Raw genomic sequence first — 14437 nt, forward strand, 5'->3', positions numbered from 1 at the left:
TTACAGGCTATTGTTGACAGGATTAAGACTGGTGAACATGTCAAACCTTATATCCTTAAGAATGGTGTTCGGTGTTGTCCTGCTCGTGGTCGCAGAGACCCCAAAATTGTTGTTCCAGCTAATTTGGTTCCTGCTCTTGTTAATTATTTCATGAATCCCCCGTCGTTGGACACCTCGGTGTGTTCAAAACTAGAGAGAAAATTCGTAAACATTCCATTTGGAAATCCATGGACGGTGAAATTCGTACTTTTATTAAATCTTCCGAAACTTGTAATATTAGTAAACCTGCTCCCAATACTCGCCTAGGTCTGTTGTCATCTGCGTAAGCTTCTCGCCCCATGGAGAGATTGTTCATCAATTACATTGGTCCTTTTCCGCGATCAACTTTATTTCTGCTATCCAACTATGTTTCAATTTCCTTTTTTTATAGTAAATGCAGACTGAAGGGTAATCGCTCGCATGTCTTTTTCCCTACAACGTCACGTAAGATCATCTCCTCTTAGGGATCCCAGTCCGCTTCTCACATCCTTTACCTAGTTGTCATGTTGGTAATCCTGTTTAACTTTGTTCCTAGCCATGTGTATGCTTTTGAAACTTGCGATGTTATTATTAATGTCTTAGCGGTTGACATATGTTCCTTCAGGTTTGTTACTTTGATTATTACTTTATTACTTTGTTTTATATGTGCTAAAATTTATGTGGCCAGCTCCAGAGGGGTTTCAAGTTACATATGTACTCTGCCCGTTTACGCCGCGACTAGCTACTCGAGAAACACGAGACACCCTTAGGGGTATTCAGTGAGGGATTTGACAGTTCCAAAATGGTGTGGATCAAAGGAAATGGGCAGATATCGGCAAATAACGACTCTTCAAATACAAACAAATGGTAGATGATTTATTACAAAAATATGTCATCCTGAGGACTATGGTTATGAAATATGAAAACAAAATTTAAAATTTTACGTTCAGTCTCGGTACTCGTACAGAAATAAAACAAATGGGATGGTACGTGTAAATAAATTCCTACTAATTATGACAATTTTACATTAAACATTAATTATGATTTTTATAACTGTTAATTGAATTTGTTAAGAAAATGAGGCTCGTCCGCATACCGAATTATGCCAGAAAAATCTGGAACAAGATTTTAAAATGTTTGAGTTACACGACTGGTCAAAAATATAAAGAAACGAGAATATAAATTTAAAATTTAAGTTCCACTTAATGATGTTTGGTTCTGTGTCCATCAAAATTAACTCGACATTGTGAAATTGTTATCTGTTCGGCGTAACTTCCAAATACACCTAAGTTCACGTGATAAAATAAGAAAATAAAGATGAAATAAATCTTTGACCATGTGCAATGACCTTAACACAACGCCGAAACTTAGGACAACAATGGTGATACACACATCAATAAATTACAATGAAAATAAAAGTCACTCAACCTGTGGAAATTAAATGCAAGTAATAAATCTCCCGTTACCATCATCTACCAAGGAAAGAAATGCAACAAACTACCACTAGGAAAATGCTATCTTACAAATATACAGCACGTGTCCAGACGTGTTTCATCGAATTTAATGGAGATGAAATAATCCCATAACTGACGATATGAAAAAAACAAGAGTAACTGATCCGGTTGAAATAGTCTGCATGATGGTGACTGATAAGGTTGTCACTACATACCTCGAACGCGAGTAGTTACGGAAATCTATTGAATATTGAGGAATTGATCGTTATCATACAGCTACGCTCTGATATGATTGTGATGGTGCTAATCAAGTGTGACAAAAGGCTCTAATAATCTCATACGCTCAATTTTATTTAATGAGAACACATGTGGTTTACCTCGTGGTTCAATAATACTTTGTGAAGACGCTACCGTCTATGTTTTCCCTCATGGAAGACAACCAATCGCAGATATGTCAAAAACTAAAATTTTCCCTAAATATCCATGTACACAACATCGTAGAAAATAACATACATGTGCTTAGGGTCGTAATGACGCGAGGATTCGTCCCCAAATAGCACATAAAATCACATAAGCCTGTAAAACACCTCTCCACATGGCACAATGTGAGAGGAAAATATCACAATACAATTCGCAACATCCGTCCAAAATATAAAGGGTAAAAATCATATAAATGACTTGGACCACATGTAAGTGTAATAATTAAAAAATGTCGGATTCAAAAGAAATCTATCCGTATCACTACAGTACGATTTGCGCGTCAGAAGAGCTTAATCCTTATGAAAATGTAGCAAACACTTTTGAGAAACAATGGGAGAAATAAACTCCGAAGAATAAAAATATTATATGTACATATTCCTCAACATCATAGTAATAGAATTAGAATAGAAGCGCGCGGCTGTGAGCTTGCATCCGGGAGATAGTAGGTTCGAATCCCACTATCGGCAGCCCTGAAAATGGTTTTCCGTGGTTTCCCATTTTCACACCAGGCAAATGGTGTACCTTAATTAAGGCCACGACCGCTTCCTTCCAACTCCTAGACCTTTCCTATCCCATCGCCACCATAAGACCTATCTGTGTCGGTGCGACGTAAAGTCCCTAGCAAAAAAAAAAAAAAAAAATCAGATACTCGTCCGATGACATGACTTATTCAAACTCGCACAATCAGTGTTCTCGGACATTCAGTCAACACGCACATCACAATCGTAAAATTGAATAAAAGTACAGGCTCAACGTCGTATAATGAAGGAAAATTACATGGTCAAGTTGCTTAAATCTAACCAAACGACAGTTCAACTAATAATCCCTTCGAGAAAATATGAACTACTTATTACAGCTACATAGAAAAGATAATACCCATTGAAATGAATTGTCAACTTAACTTTGACGTCTTGATAACCCTGGTTTCCTTCTAGGATTGATTGATTGATTGCTTGATTGATTGATTGCTTGATTGATTGATTGATTGATTGATTGATTGATTGATTGATTGATTGATTGATTGATTGATTGATTGATTGATTGGGCGGGATGGTGGGTCCAGGACATGGCAACGAACACATCTATCTTCTAAAAGCATTTTCAAATAAGATTTTCATAAGTACAGTACTAATTCATATTGTTACTTAGGTTAGAAATTGCCGGGTGAAGTTCTAACCTGTAATGCAATAGGTACATCGTTACATAGGAGCTGGTTGTAGGAGTTTAAGGCAAATTAATTTGGGCTGCGAAAGCCATGAAATAAATGTGAGCTAAATTTTCCGATATCTTGTATTACAATAATGCACTTATACGTATTTTTATACAGTTACCAACATACAATAATAAAGTTTACTATAGGGATTAAGTTTACCTACCAGATATTTTAGATTCAGGAAGTTAAATGGACTGCATTGTTATTGGCCTATCGAAGGCTTTTGATAGAGTAGATCATAGGAGACCACTGACGCAGGTGAGGGCTAAACAAAAAGTAATTGATAGTGTGGCTAAATTTATAGAAAACAGATCTCAGAGAATTAGAGGTGGTGAAGCTTAACCTCATCTTGTAATGAAGATGACTGTTATGCAAGGCAGTATTATTGGATCTTTATGTTCTTTATATAATACACAAATGATATGAGCGAAGAACTGGAGTCACATATAAAACCTTTAGCATATGATGTTAAACCGCATAGAGTAATGAATAAGATGCAGGATTGTGACCGACTGTAGAAGAACCTCGACAATCTTGTGAGATGAACAGCAGACAATGGTATGATGGTAAATGGGGTGAAAAATCAGGCTGTAAGTTTGACCAGCAAGTGAAGTCCTTTGAGTTTTAATTATAGTGTTGATGTGTGGAAATGTCACAAGGGGATCACTGCAAGTCCCTAGCTGTTAATATAATGAAAGATCTTCGTTGGGGTAATCACATTAACGGGATTGTATATAAAGGTTACAGATCTCATCATATGGTTATGATGGTATTTATGGGTTGTAGTAAGAATGTAAAGGAGAAGGTGTATGAGGCATTGGTAAGACCCCAATTTAATATGGTTCAAGTGCATAAGATCCTCACCAGGATTACTTTATTCGAGAACTGGGAAAGATCTGTAGGAAAGCAGCACGATTTGTTCTGGGTGATATCCAACAAATTAGTTGTGTTAAGAAATTGCAAACTTTGGTCTGGGAAGACGTGGAAGTAAGGATACGAGCTGTTCGACTAAGCGATATGTTGCGAACTGTGGGCAGATAGATGGCGTGGAATGACATTCGAATACGAGTGAGCTTAAATGAGGTTTTAAAGCTAGGAAACGTCATAATATGAAGATAAAGTTGGGATTCGAGCGGATAAATTGGGGTAAATATTCGTTTATAGGAAGTGGAAATAGTGACTGGAATAACTGGCAGAGGAATGTGTTCGATAGACATCCAACTTTTCTGAAATCATTTAATAAATTGTTAGGTAAACAACTGATAAGAAATCTGCTACCAGGGCGACAGCCCTCAATGCAGATTGGAGGTAACTAGTGACTGATTATCGCTCACAATGCGGTAACTTATATAGAAAATTTAGTTTATAGAAATTATTCGCTGGTGTTCAAAACTGACGTAAATGTTCTCTTGTAGCGTGTATGCAGTCGATCCTGAAACTTCACTACTATTATCAGAGTATGCTGCTGAAGAACAGGCGGGTGAGTATAATATGCTGGGTGTTCCCAAACATGTGGGAAGTAATCTGGCGGTGGACAGCACATCACCAGACAATACAAAAAGTCCCTATGAACATATGCCGTACCCATGTTTTAATTATTTGGAATGGAAGGATAGTTCATATTTCGGATGAAATGTGGAGTCAGACATGACGTTACGGACATTGCAATACTCCACCAGAGTGTGAACAAGATTGTCATCGAATACGCGCAATGCGTCCGACAATCAGTGAAGTGGGATGATCTGGCGTGCATTCAGGCGCATGGTGGAAATTTAAAGGATTTCTCTCTTAGAATACAGTACCTCTGCTTTTACACCACAATGGCGACGGGTGCTCGACATCGGACGTGCCAGTTAAGCCTATTACCAATACTTCCCGTGCAAAGTTGGAAAGTCTGTGACTCGTAAATGATCGACCATAAGGCATACGTTCGTAGGGACTTCTTGTGCTATTTTAGAGTGAACTAACCGCATGTCAGGTAACACTATGTATATTCCGAGAATGTAGGATGAAAATGTCGTTACCGGAAGAGTACAGTGAAATTTCTTGGAAGTCTTTTGTGAATTCAAAGAAACATCCAATTTCCTTCATGTGATCTCTTCATCAAAGAATAGAATTTCTAAGAAACATTGAAATAATTGAGGGGCGTTTCCACAAAACCTGTTATCTACAAAATTTGTGGTGTTGGTATATGCATGGTTTCCACTGTTTTCAGCACTCAGAAACCTATTGTAATTGTCAGGGTTTTCTAAAGTTGTTCTCTATCAGTGAAATTTAGTGGAGAATTTGGTGAGTTTTACAAGACTTGTTGTCTACATCTTCAGTATTTTCACAAAAATTGTTGTCTCTAGGGAAGAAAGGTAATATAATCGGTTTGGATGAAAAAATGTAATTTTCCTGGAAAAGTTTAAATAATGCATTCCCTTTATTAGTTTGATCCATTGTTAGAGTTAGGTTGTTCTGTAGTTTGGTTCTGCCGTAAATAAAAGCAATAGATAAGTATTAGTCTCCAGTACAAATGGTGCAAAGGGGTCACAAAAGGAGGGAGTGTGATGACAAGGAAGTGACGAAGAAATCACCCAGGTACGAATCTCAACCAGATATATCTTGAAGGCATGGAATAAGATCTGAAAGCAGTAAGCCTAAGCGTTGTAACTGTAATGCTTCGCACCTTACTTGTAATCATCTTATGTGGTTTAAGGAGAGATTTCAGTGCAGTAAGACAAAGGTTGAAGAATATCTTTATTTTTAAATGTATTATTGTTGCTGAACGAGGACAACAGAGCAGATGCATAGGCAACGTAATGATTCGCCCTGGACCATTTACAAAGGTTATTACCCCCTGTACAAAATTCTATTTCTATCATTTTTGTCCCATGAATTACAGGAGTGACATAAGCTCAATCTATGCTTTACAGTGACGAGATTCAAAATTACTGTATGGCTAGCCCTGGAACATTCAAAAATGTTATTTTTTCTCCTTGTTAATTATTAATCATGGCTGGCGGTGGCTCGAATGGACTATGATATTGGCTGAAAATTTGCCCTACTTCAATATCCTACAGTGTACAAACTGAAAAAGGGGGAAACATTGTTGTGTGTTCTAATACCTAATTTCACGAGCTAGAGTACGAAGAATAGCTAAACGCTTACTAAGGGGAGAAATGCGTTCTGAAAAGACGGGGAGGTAGGTGAGGAGTGAGGAGCAAACCGAATCCATTAAGGGAAACATACTGAAGTACAAATGCGGAGAAGCTCATTATTCTACGAGGGACACAGGCCGTTGCTCTCTGGTACCAACACTTAGCATTAAGAAGATGTGGGGACGTTACTGTGATGTTCGTAGCGGCAATTCCAGGTGTTCATTATCGAAGTATAAATCGGTTTTCTACAAGTACTTTAATTCAGTCTAGCTCGAGCAGTCGAGGAGAGAGGTTGCGTAGCGAAGTGCGTGCCGTAAACATGGTTGGCATTGAACAGTACCGGGCCGCTATTGGGAAATGGCAGGCAAGGCAGAAGAAGGAGGTCAGGAATGGATTGGTGACGGACGGATTGAAAATGAGTGAAGCGGTGCTGGTGGTGACAGTGATAGCAGTGTTACTGGTTATTGGGGGGGTGGAAGTAAACCCAGGCCCAAATACCAGTGGAAAATATAGCACGGAGGATTTGGCCGCACTCAGGGTGGTCGTAAGTGAAGTGATGCAGGAAAAGTGTCAATGGGATAAGGTGCAGGAAATAAAGGACATGATGGAGGAGCAGAGAAGGGAGATAGGGAACATGAAGAAATGGCTTGAAACGAAGACAGAGGAATCGAGCAGGAGAGTGGTCAATAACGAGAAAGAAATCGAGTTATTGAGAGGGGAAGTGAAGCATCTGAAAGACGAGGTGATGAAGATGAAGAAAGAAGCGGAGGGGTACAGGCAGGAGAGATTGAAAAAAGCCATATTTTTATATGGAATTGAGGAAGGGGCGAGAGAGAGCAAGATTGAGCTGATATTTAAGGTGGTGGAAGCTATACGTGATGTTATGAAGGTAAACTTTAGTGAGGTAGACATTGATGATGTAGAGAGAGTTGGTAGAATCAAAGGTCGGAGGCCAATTAGGGTTACATTGTTCTCAACCCTAATGGCAGATTCTGTGTTAAGAAACAGCAAGAATTTACAAGGGCGGAAAATAGGGGTGAAAGGAGACATGGGAAGAGAAGGAAGTGAAAACGCGAAGATCTTGAATAGGCACCTTTGGAGAGCGAGGAACCAGGGGCTAAAGGCCCGAATAAGAGGTCTGAGGTTGGAGGTGACGAACGGGCGATGGGTCAGAGTTCATTCAGTTTCTAAGCTAAAGGAAATGGACGAAAACGAGAGGGTTGAGAGTGGTGAGAGGTCAAGGCAAGATGGGAAGAAGAAAGAAGAAAAGAAGAGGAGGAGGGACGTGGCAGGAGAGCAGGGCATCTCGGAAGAGAATGGGCAGTGCAGCCGGGAGACAGAAGACCAAGATAGTGAAGTGGACGGTGAGAGTGGACCGCAAGAAACTGGGAGAGGAGAGTGTAGTGGTGCAGTGAGTAAGAAAGGACAAAGGGAGATGGATTCAGAAGTCCAAAATAGTGAGGGGGAGAGTGGGGGTGAGCAGCAAGAAGAGGTGAGTGCAGGGTGCAGTGGTGTAGCGAAAAAGAAAGGTCAAGAGGAGACAGATCGACAAGAAGGTAAAAAACTTATGAGGAAAGTCAGGAGTAAGAGCTTAAAAGACATATGGGGAAAAGTACGTAAAGGGATGGAGGATACAGAGGGAGAGAGGTCGATAAATACTAGAAGTAAGAATAGAGTGGGAGACCTAGAAGGGAGGGAGGGAAAGTTATAACAATTTTGGAAGATAGGATGTGTGAATATTGAAGGAGTAAGGAGCAAATTAGGAAACAAGAAAGTTAGGGAAATAATTGAAAGTTTCGATGTTGTGGCACTCTTAGAGACGTGGTTGGAATCAGGGAGGGAGATTGCATGGAAGGGGTTTGAGATAAAATATAAATATAGAAGAAAAGAGAGGAATAAGGGACGAGCACCAGGAGGGATGATAGTTCTAATTAGGGAAGAAATTAGTGAAAGAGTAGAGGATATAGAGACCGATATGATGGAAACCATATGGCTGAGATTGAATTTGGGAGAGAGAGAGGGACGGAGGAAGAAAGTAAATCTAGCTTTTGTTTACTGCCATCCTAGTAATTCAGAATATGCAAATAAATATTTTTTTGAAGAGTTATTGGTGGATATTGGTAGGATAAGGGGAATGTATCCAGGGGAGGAGGATATGTTGTTATTTGGGGATTGGAACGCGAGAATAGGAGAACAGAGCCCAATTTATAGTAGGGAGGATGGAATGTGTTTGTTAGAAAGCAGAAGGAGTGAGGACAAAATTACAAATAGTTATGGAGAGAAGCTCCTAGAGATGTGTGCTGTGGGAAACTTGTATATTCTGAATGGGTGGATAGAGGGTGACAGGACGGGGAAATTGACATATGTTACGGAGAAAGGGGGTAGTGTGATAGATATGGTTCTGAGCTCGGAAGGGATGATTGAGGAAGTTGTAAGTATGGAAATAGGAGATTGGATTGAGTCACACCATTTCCCGGTGAGGGTTATGCTGAAAAGAGAGGTAGAGAAGCGTACAATGAAGGAAAATGAGACAAAGGATAAACGAGGGAGGGGTTATAATAAGTACAAATGGACAGAGAAGGTGGGCCGGGATTGGAATAGGGTAGTAAAGGAGGAGTTACATCTTCTGAAATATGGGTGGGAAGGGGCGTTAGAAGAGAATGATACTGATAAAGCCTTGGAATTGTTGCTACATCCAATAAAGATGATAGCGCAGAAGGTGAAAGCTAGAAAAGGAAATAAGAAAGAGGGAGAAGAATGGTTTAATAGGGAGTGTGAAGGATTGCGGAGGAGGGTGATGGACGCTTTAGGAGAATATAGAAGGAAAGGTGGAAGCCAAGAAAGGGAGTTTTTCTGTAGATTGAGGAAGGAGTATAAAAAGAAAATTTCTGAGACAAAAAAGACGTGGTTAGAGGAACAAATGGAAGCCATAAATAATGACTGCAAGACTAACAATTTTGAGAGAGTCTGGGATAAGATTAATAGAATTATTAAGGGTGGAAGGAATATGGAGAGAACGAGTATTGAGGAAGTGCAATGGGTCAGGCACTTCGAGGAATTACTAGGAAAAAAGGGGGGTGATAGATGGAGAGGTTCGGGAGAAGAAGTAATTTGGAGTAATAGGGGAGTGGCAATTTATGACTTGGATAAAGAAATCACAAGAGAGAAAATCCGGGGAGTGATAAGCAGAGCCAGAGCGAAGTCGGCCGGGGGGTGTAATGGTATAAATAATAAGTTTTGGAAGGAAATTAGTAAAAATGAGATAATGATAGAGGGCATGGTGAAACTATTCAATAGGATATTCGAGGGAGGAAATTACCCTAGGGAATGGGAAACAGGAATCATATGCCCTATATACAAGGGAAAGGGTAGTAGGAACGATGTGAACAGTTATAGGGGTATATCTCTGTTGGATTCTCTGAGTAAAATATATACTGGGGTGCTAGCGAACAGAATAAGTGGGTGGGCGGAAGAAAATGGAATTTTGACAGATTACCAAGGGGGATTTAGGAAAAAGAAAAGAACAGTGGATAATATAATGATAGTAAAGACTATTTTAGAAAAGTATAGGAATATGAATAGAAGTACGGTTTATGTAGCAGCAATAGATTTTGAGAAAGCTTTTGATAAGGTAAATAGAGAGGCCCTACGAGAGAAATTAGGTAGGCTAGGGATTTCGGAGAAGATGTTGAGGGCAGTGGAAGGAATATACAGGGACGTCAGGTTTTGTGTAAAATTGGGAGAAGGGAGAATGAGTGGACCATTAGAGTCCAAGGTGGGTTTAAAACAAGGTTGCAAGTTATCGCCCATGCTGTTTATTTTATTTATAAACGATATTCTAGAGGGGTTTGGGGCAGGAAATTGGGCTGTACCGGTAATTAATGGTTTGGAAGTGCCAGGACTGATATTTGCGGATGATGTGTTATTGATGACGTTAACTTCAGGGGCGATGAATAGGGCCTTAGAGTCAGTGATGCTATTTGCGAGGAAATGGGGATTGAAAATTAATGTAAATAAGTCTAAAATATTGATAGTACAGGTGAACAAAAGAAGAAAGATGGAAGGGAATTGGGTAATACAGGGAGAAAGATTGGAACAGGTAAGGAAGCTGGAATATCTAGGAGTTATTTTTAATGATAAAGGAACTTGGAGTGACCAGATCAAAAGAATGAAATATAGAGGCTTGGCAGCCTTAGCCTCAGTCAGAAATTTGATACTCAAGTTCCCGGGGATCAGTTACAAAACACTGAGACTCGTGTTCAGGTCGGTAATAGTGGGGAGGGTATTATACGGGGCAGAAGTTTGGGGGCTGGATGAAAAAAGAGAGGAACTAAGAAAGATTGTTAGTAGTTTTGCTAAGTTAGTGATGGGCTTACCGAGGTGTACAGCAAATGTAGGGGCGGAATTAATGTGTGGGGAGGATTTGGAATCAGAGGGCGTGAAAAGAATAGTTAGATATTGGATGAATTTAAAAAGACAGGAAGGTGGGAGAGTTTTACAAGCTGCATATGCACAGCAATTTAAGAGCATGTATAAGGGTGGATGGCTAGAAATAATAAAAGGATATTTAGAGAGGATAGGATTAGGGCACCTGTGGGGGGAGGTTTGGTCAAAGACAGAAGTGAGAGGGATGAAAATACTGGAAAGGAGAATTAGGGATATCCATAGGCAGAAATTATTGGGGGAAAGCAGACTAAGAAATTCGCTGATTGTTTTGACGAAAATAGAGGAGATAGCAGGGTTGAATATTAGATACGTCGATAGGTCAAATCGATATGGGATGATGTGGTGGCTTTTAGGTCTGCCAAGGAATAAGGGCTGGTTACAGGGCAGGGATAAGACAAGGTGTGTACTTTGTGGAGATGTGAATGATGAGTTTCACTTGCTAAGAGACTGTGAGGAAACGAGGGGGTTAAGACATGGATTATTGAGTGCCGAGCATCGGGAAATACTGGGGAGAGGGGATGAGAACGCAATACTGAGATGGATTCTTAAACAATGGGAAAAAGGGGGTGAATTGAACAGGTATTTTTGTGCGACAAAAAAGGCCTGCGAGAGTAAAATGAAGGAGAGTGAGTTAGAGGGTGGGCAGGGGAATAGGGGGGTAGAATAGTTATCTGTATAAGGGAAAGAGATAGTAGGTTAAAATTTTAATGGTTTAGTGTATATAGGGACTGAGTATTTAGTTAGGGGAGTTGGATAAGAGGACAAGATGGCATGGTCTGTTTGTTTTATGATATGTCAGTAATTGTTATTCATTGTAATTTTATTAGGTTATGATGGTAACTATTTGTGAAGACTTAAATAGTGTAAATAATTTGTGAAGGCTGAGACGTGGTAAGGGTGAAGTGATATATTTATTGTGATATTTGGAGTTGACGCTGATTGGTAAGTTTTATGATATGTCAGTAATTGTTATTCACTGTAAATTTATTAGGTGAATTATTTGTGAAGACTGAAATGTGGCAATGGGGAAGTGGTATATTTATTGTTGATGTATATAAGAGAGAGGGTAGCATGATAGTGTGGTATGAGATTGAGAGGTGGTATATGAAGCGATGTGTTGGTATTGAAGGGTAGATGTATTAGCTTTTGGTTTGGTAGGAGGTTATTTAATGCTAACTAAGTGAGTGTTAAGAGGGACAAGAGTTTTGGATGGTAGAGATTGGAATGTGGTGTTGGTGAAGAGATGGTATATGAGTGTTTGGTATTTTAAGGTGAAGATGGCCTGGTATCTAGATACGATTAAGTTAAGATGTGTCATATTGCTGAAATGAGGTGTTGGAGAAGTGGTGGTATAAAATGGTCGCAGTTACTGAGGACTATGGTGGAAATATGGTGAGAAGCGGTGTTAAGCGGTGTTATTTGGTAAATCTGAGATGTTGTAAATTTAGATTCAGGAGTGTATTGTGGAAGGTATATGAGGTGGATCTGGAATGGAAATTGTGGGTAAGAGGTGGTATCTGAATCCGGGAGTTTGTATGTAGATGGTTTATTTATTGCTGAATTATTTTAGATTTATCGATTGAAACAAAATGTGGTGTGGGAGAGGTGTTGGTATAGGCGAAGATGGTTTGGTAATGAGATGGTTTAATTTATTGCTGAAACTTTTGGAGTTGGAGAGATGATTGTATTAAGTGCGGGTTGGTAAATGTAGTGTATGATGGATTGAAGGGCAATTGAGGAATGTTGGTTGTTATGGTATGGACAGAGAGTAAGTTAGAGGACAATGAAGATGACGTATGTGCTGAATCCACAAGGACACGTAATCAGTGGTGGTTGCGATAGCAAATGTAATGCTGAGCATGGCTTGGGTTTTAAAATGAGATCAAGCATGGCTAAATAATGGACTAGTTGCAACATGAGAGGTAGTAATGCATTGAAATAAAAGTGGTATTTAAGGTAAGTGTGGAGGGAGACCAGTGTTGAAATTCGATTGTAAGTTATTATGATTTTCTGCTGGGTTAGGATTGTGTTATTTATTGTTGTGAACGTGGAGGACTTTTGTTTGTGTTATGGCTGGTTAGAATGTAAGTGCTGACTGTCGATGTTTTGGTATTGATCGGGAGTATGTCAGGGAAAATGAATGTGACGGAAGTTGCTGTAGGCATAAGGACAAGTGATGAGTCGGCTGGATCCTCGAGCCGAGGACTGCTACAGAATTGTTATCATTTTTGTTATTATTTATTCCTATTATCTCTATTATCATTATTATATTATTATGTATTTAGTTATTATTATTATTATTATTATTATTATTATTATTATTATTATATTATTATTATCATTATTTTATTATTATTTTTTATTATTATTATTATTATTATTATTATTATTATTATTATTATTATATTATTATTATCATTATTTTTTTTTATTATTAATATTGTGTCTTATTGCTTTGTGAACATGTAATGGGGCGGAAAGCCTGTTTGTTCATAAATAAATACTACTACTACTACAAGTACTTTAATTAGGGTTTCAGCAATCCCAGATCAGATACCTGTTTTACTCGTGCAGAATTATTAGTGAAGATTAAGAATGAACAAGTTTTGTAACATAAAAACATAATCCGTACAGACTACAAACTTCATAAAATAAGATCTAAGCAGTTTTTTAATATAATGGGAATGAGAAGAGACAGTACAATAACATTCTGTTTCAACTGTCAACAAAACCAACCTTTACCCAAGTTAACTGTAGGAGAAATTTTTACAGTCGACACGTGTGGCTGTGCACATTTCTGGTAATGGAAGAAGACAGGAAGAACAAAGATGTTGCACATTATACATGGTTAGAAACACATAGTTCTCGACGTTCAAACAAGATCGTTTCTGCCCTAAGACAGTGTGTTAACAATCTAGGAAATCATCCAGTACAAGAGAAAGAAAGTATATTGTATTCCGGCTGTTCTCAGACTCCTGTTGCTCACAAAATAAGAATACAACAATGATGGCCACCCTAATGCGCATTATGGAAACATCTAAGGTGTTTAAAAAAGAATACATTTATTTCCCATCCGAGGACATAGCTTCATGCCACCAGATCATGTACTTAGCAGTATATTGCGTTGGTGTATATGTTCGTAGCGTTTTTCTACAAACTGGTAAATATTTCCGAAACACTCACCAACGCAGAAACCGCGTTTAATGTTCATTTGTCACTGGGGACGTAAGTAGGTTTCTGGTGACTTGTACCAACTGATGCGACGTAGCTAGTTCCTGGTATCACCTCTACTTAGCTCCTAGTTCCTAGTACCAACCTTGGTCGCGCTGTTTAATTTATTCGTAGTTAGTTGCTACTGGCATAAATAAATTCTTAGTTAGTATACAACAAGCTATTGCTAACATGGATGTTGTTCCGTGCGGAGGTTGCTTATGTCAAAATTACTGATTTTAATGATTTCAAGAGTAAGTTTGAAGATTTGTTGTCGTTTAACGTTAACCACGGCTTGATAACCAGGGAAAGGAATTATTCTTTAGGTGCTCTCCAATAAGGTGTGCTAATTTTGATATAAATCTTCCTTCTTCCTATGTACGGTACGTTATACGTATCGCCCGGCTAGTGACAAAATCATTGGCCTGGATAGCTTAGGTCCGGCATGTGAAAAAACATTGGTCTGGATAGGT

At 38.9% G+C, this 14437-nt stretch overlaps 1 protein-coding gene across 4 annotated transcripts in view; it reads left to right on the forward strand.

Annotated features, from left to right (window-relative positions):
- Window positions 1-14437, forward strand: part of LOC136875615 (uncharacterized) — a 188412-nt gene that overhangs the window by 66327 nt on the left and 107648 nt on the right. For all 4 annotated transcript variants that reach the window (XR_011018419.1, XR_011018420.1, XM_068228086.1 and 1 more), the window contains exon 7: window positions 4581-4645. Coding sequence is in view for 2 of the 4 variants with exons in the window: in XM_068228086.1 (XP_068084187.1) it covers window positions 4581-4645 (65 nt within the window). In the remaining 2 variants the exon portion in view is untranslated. The remainder of the gene's footprint in view (window positions 1-4580; window positions 4646-14437) is intronic.

Source organism: Anabrus simplex, chromosome 6 (assembly GCF_040414725.1).
Source record: "Anabrus simplex isolate iqAnaSimp1 chromosome 6, ASM4041472v1, whole genome shotgun sequence".
Classification (NCBI taxonomy): Eukaryota; Metazoa; Arthropoda; class Insecta; order Orthoptera; family Tettigoniidae; genus Anabrus; species Anabrus simplex.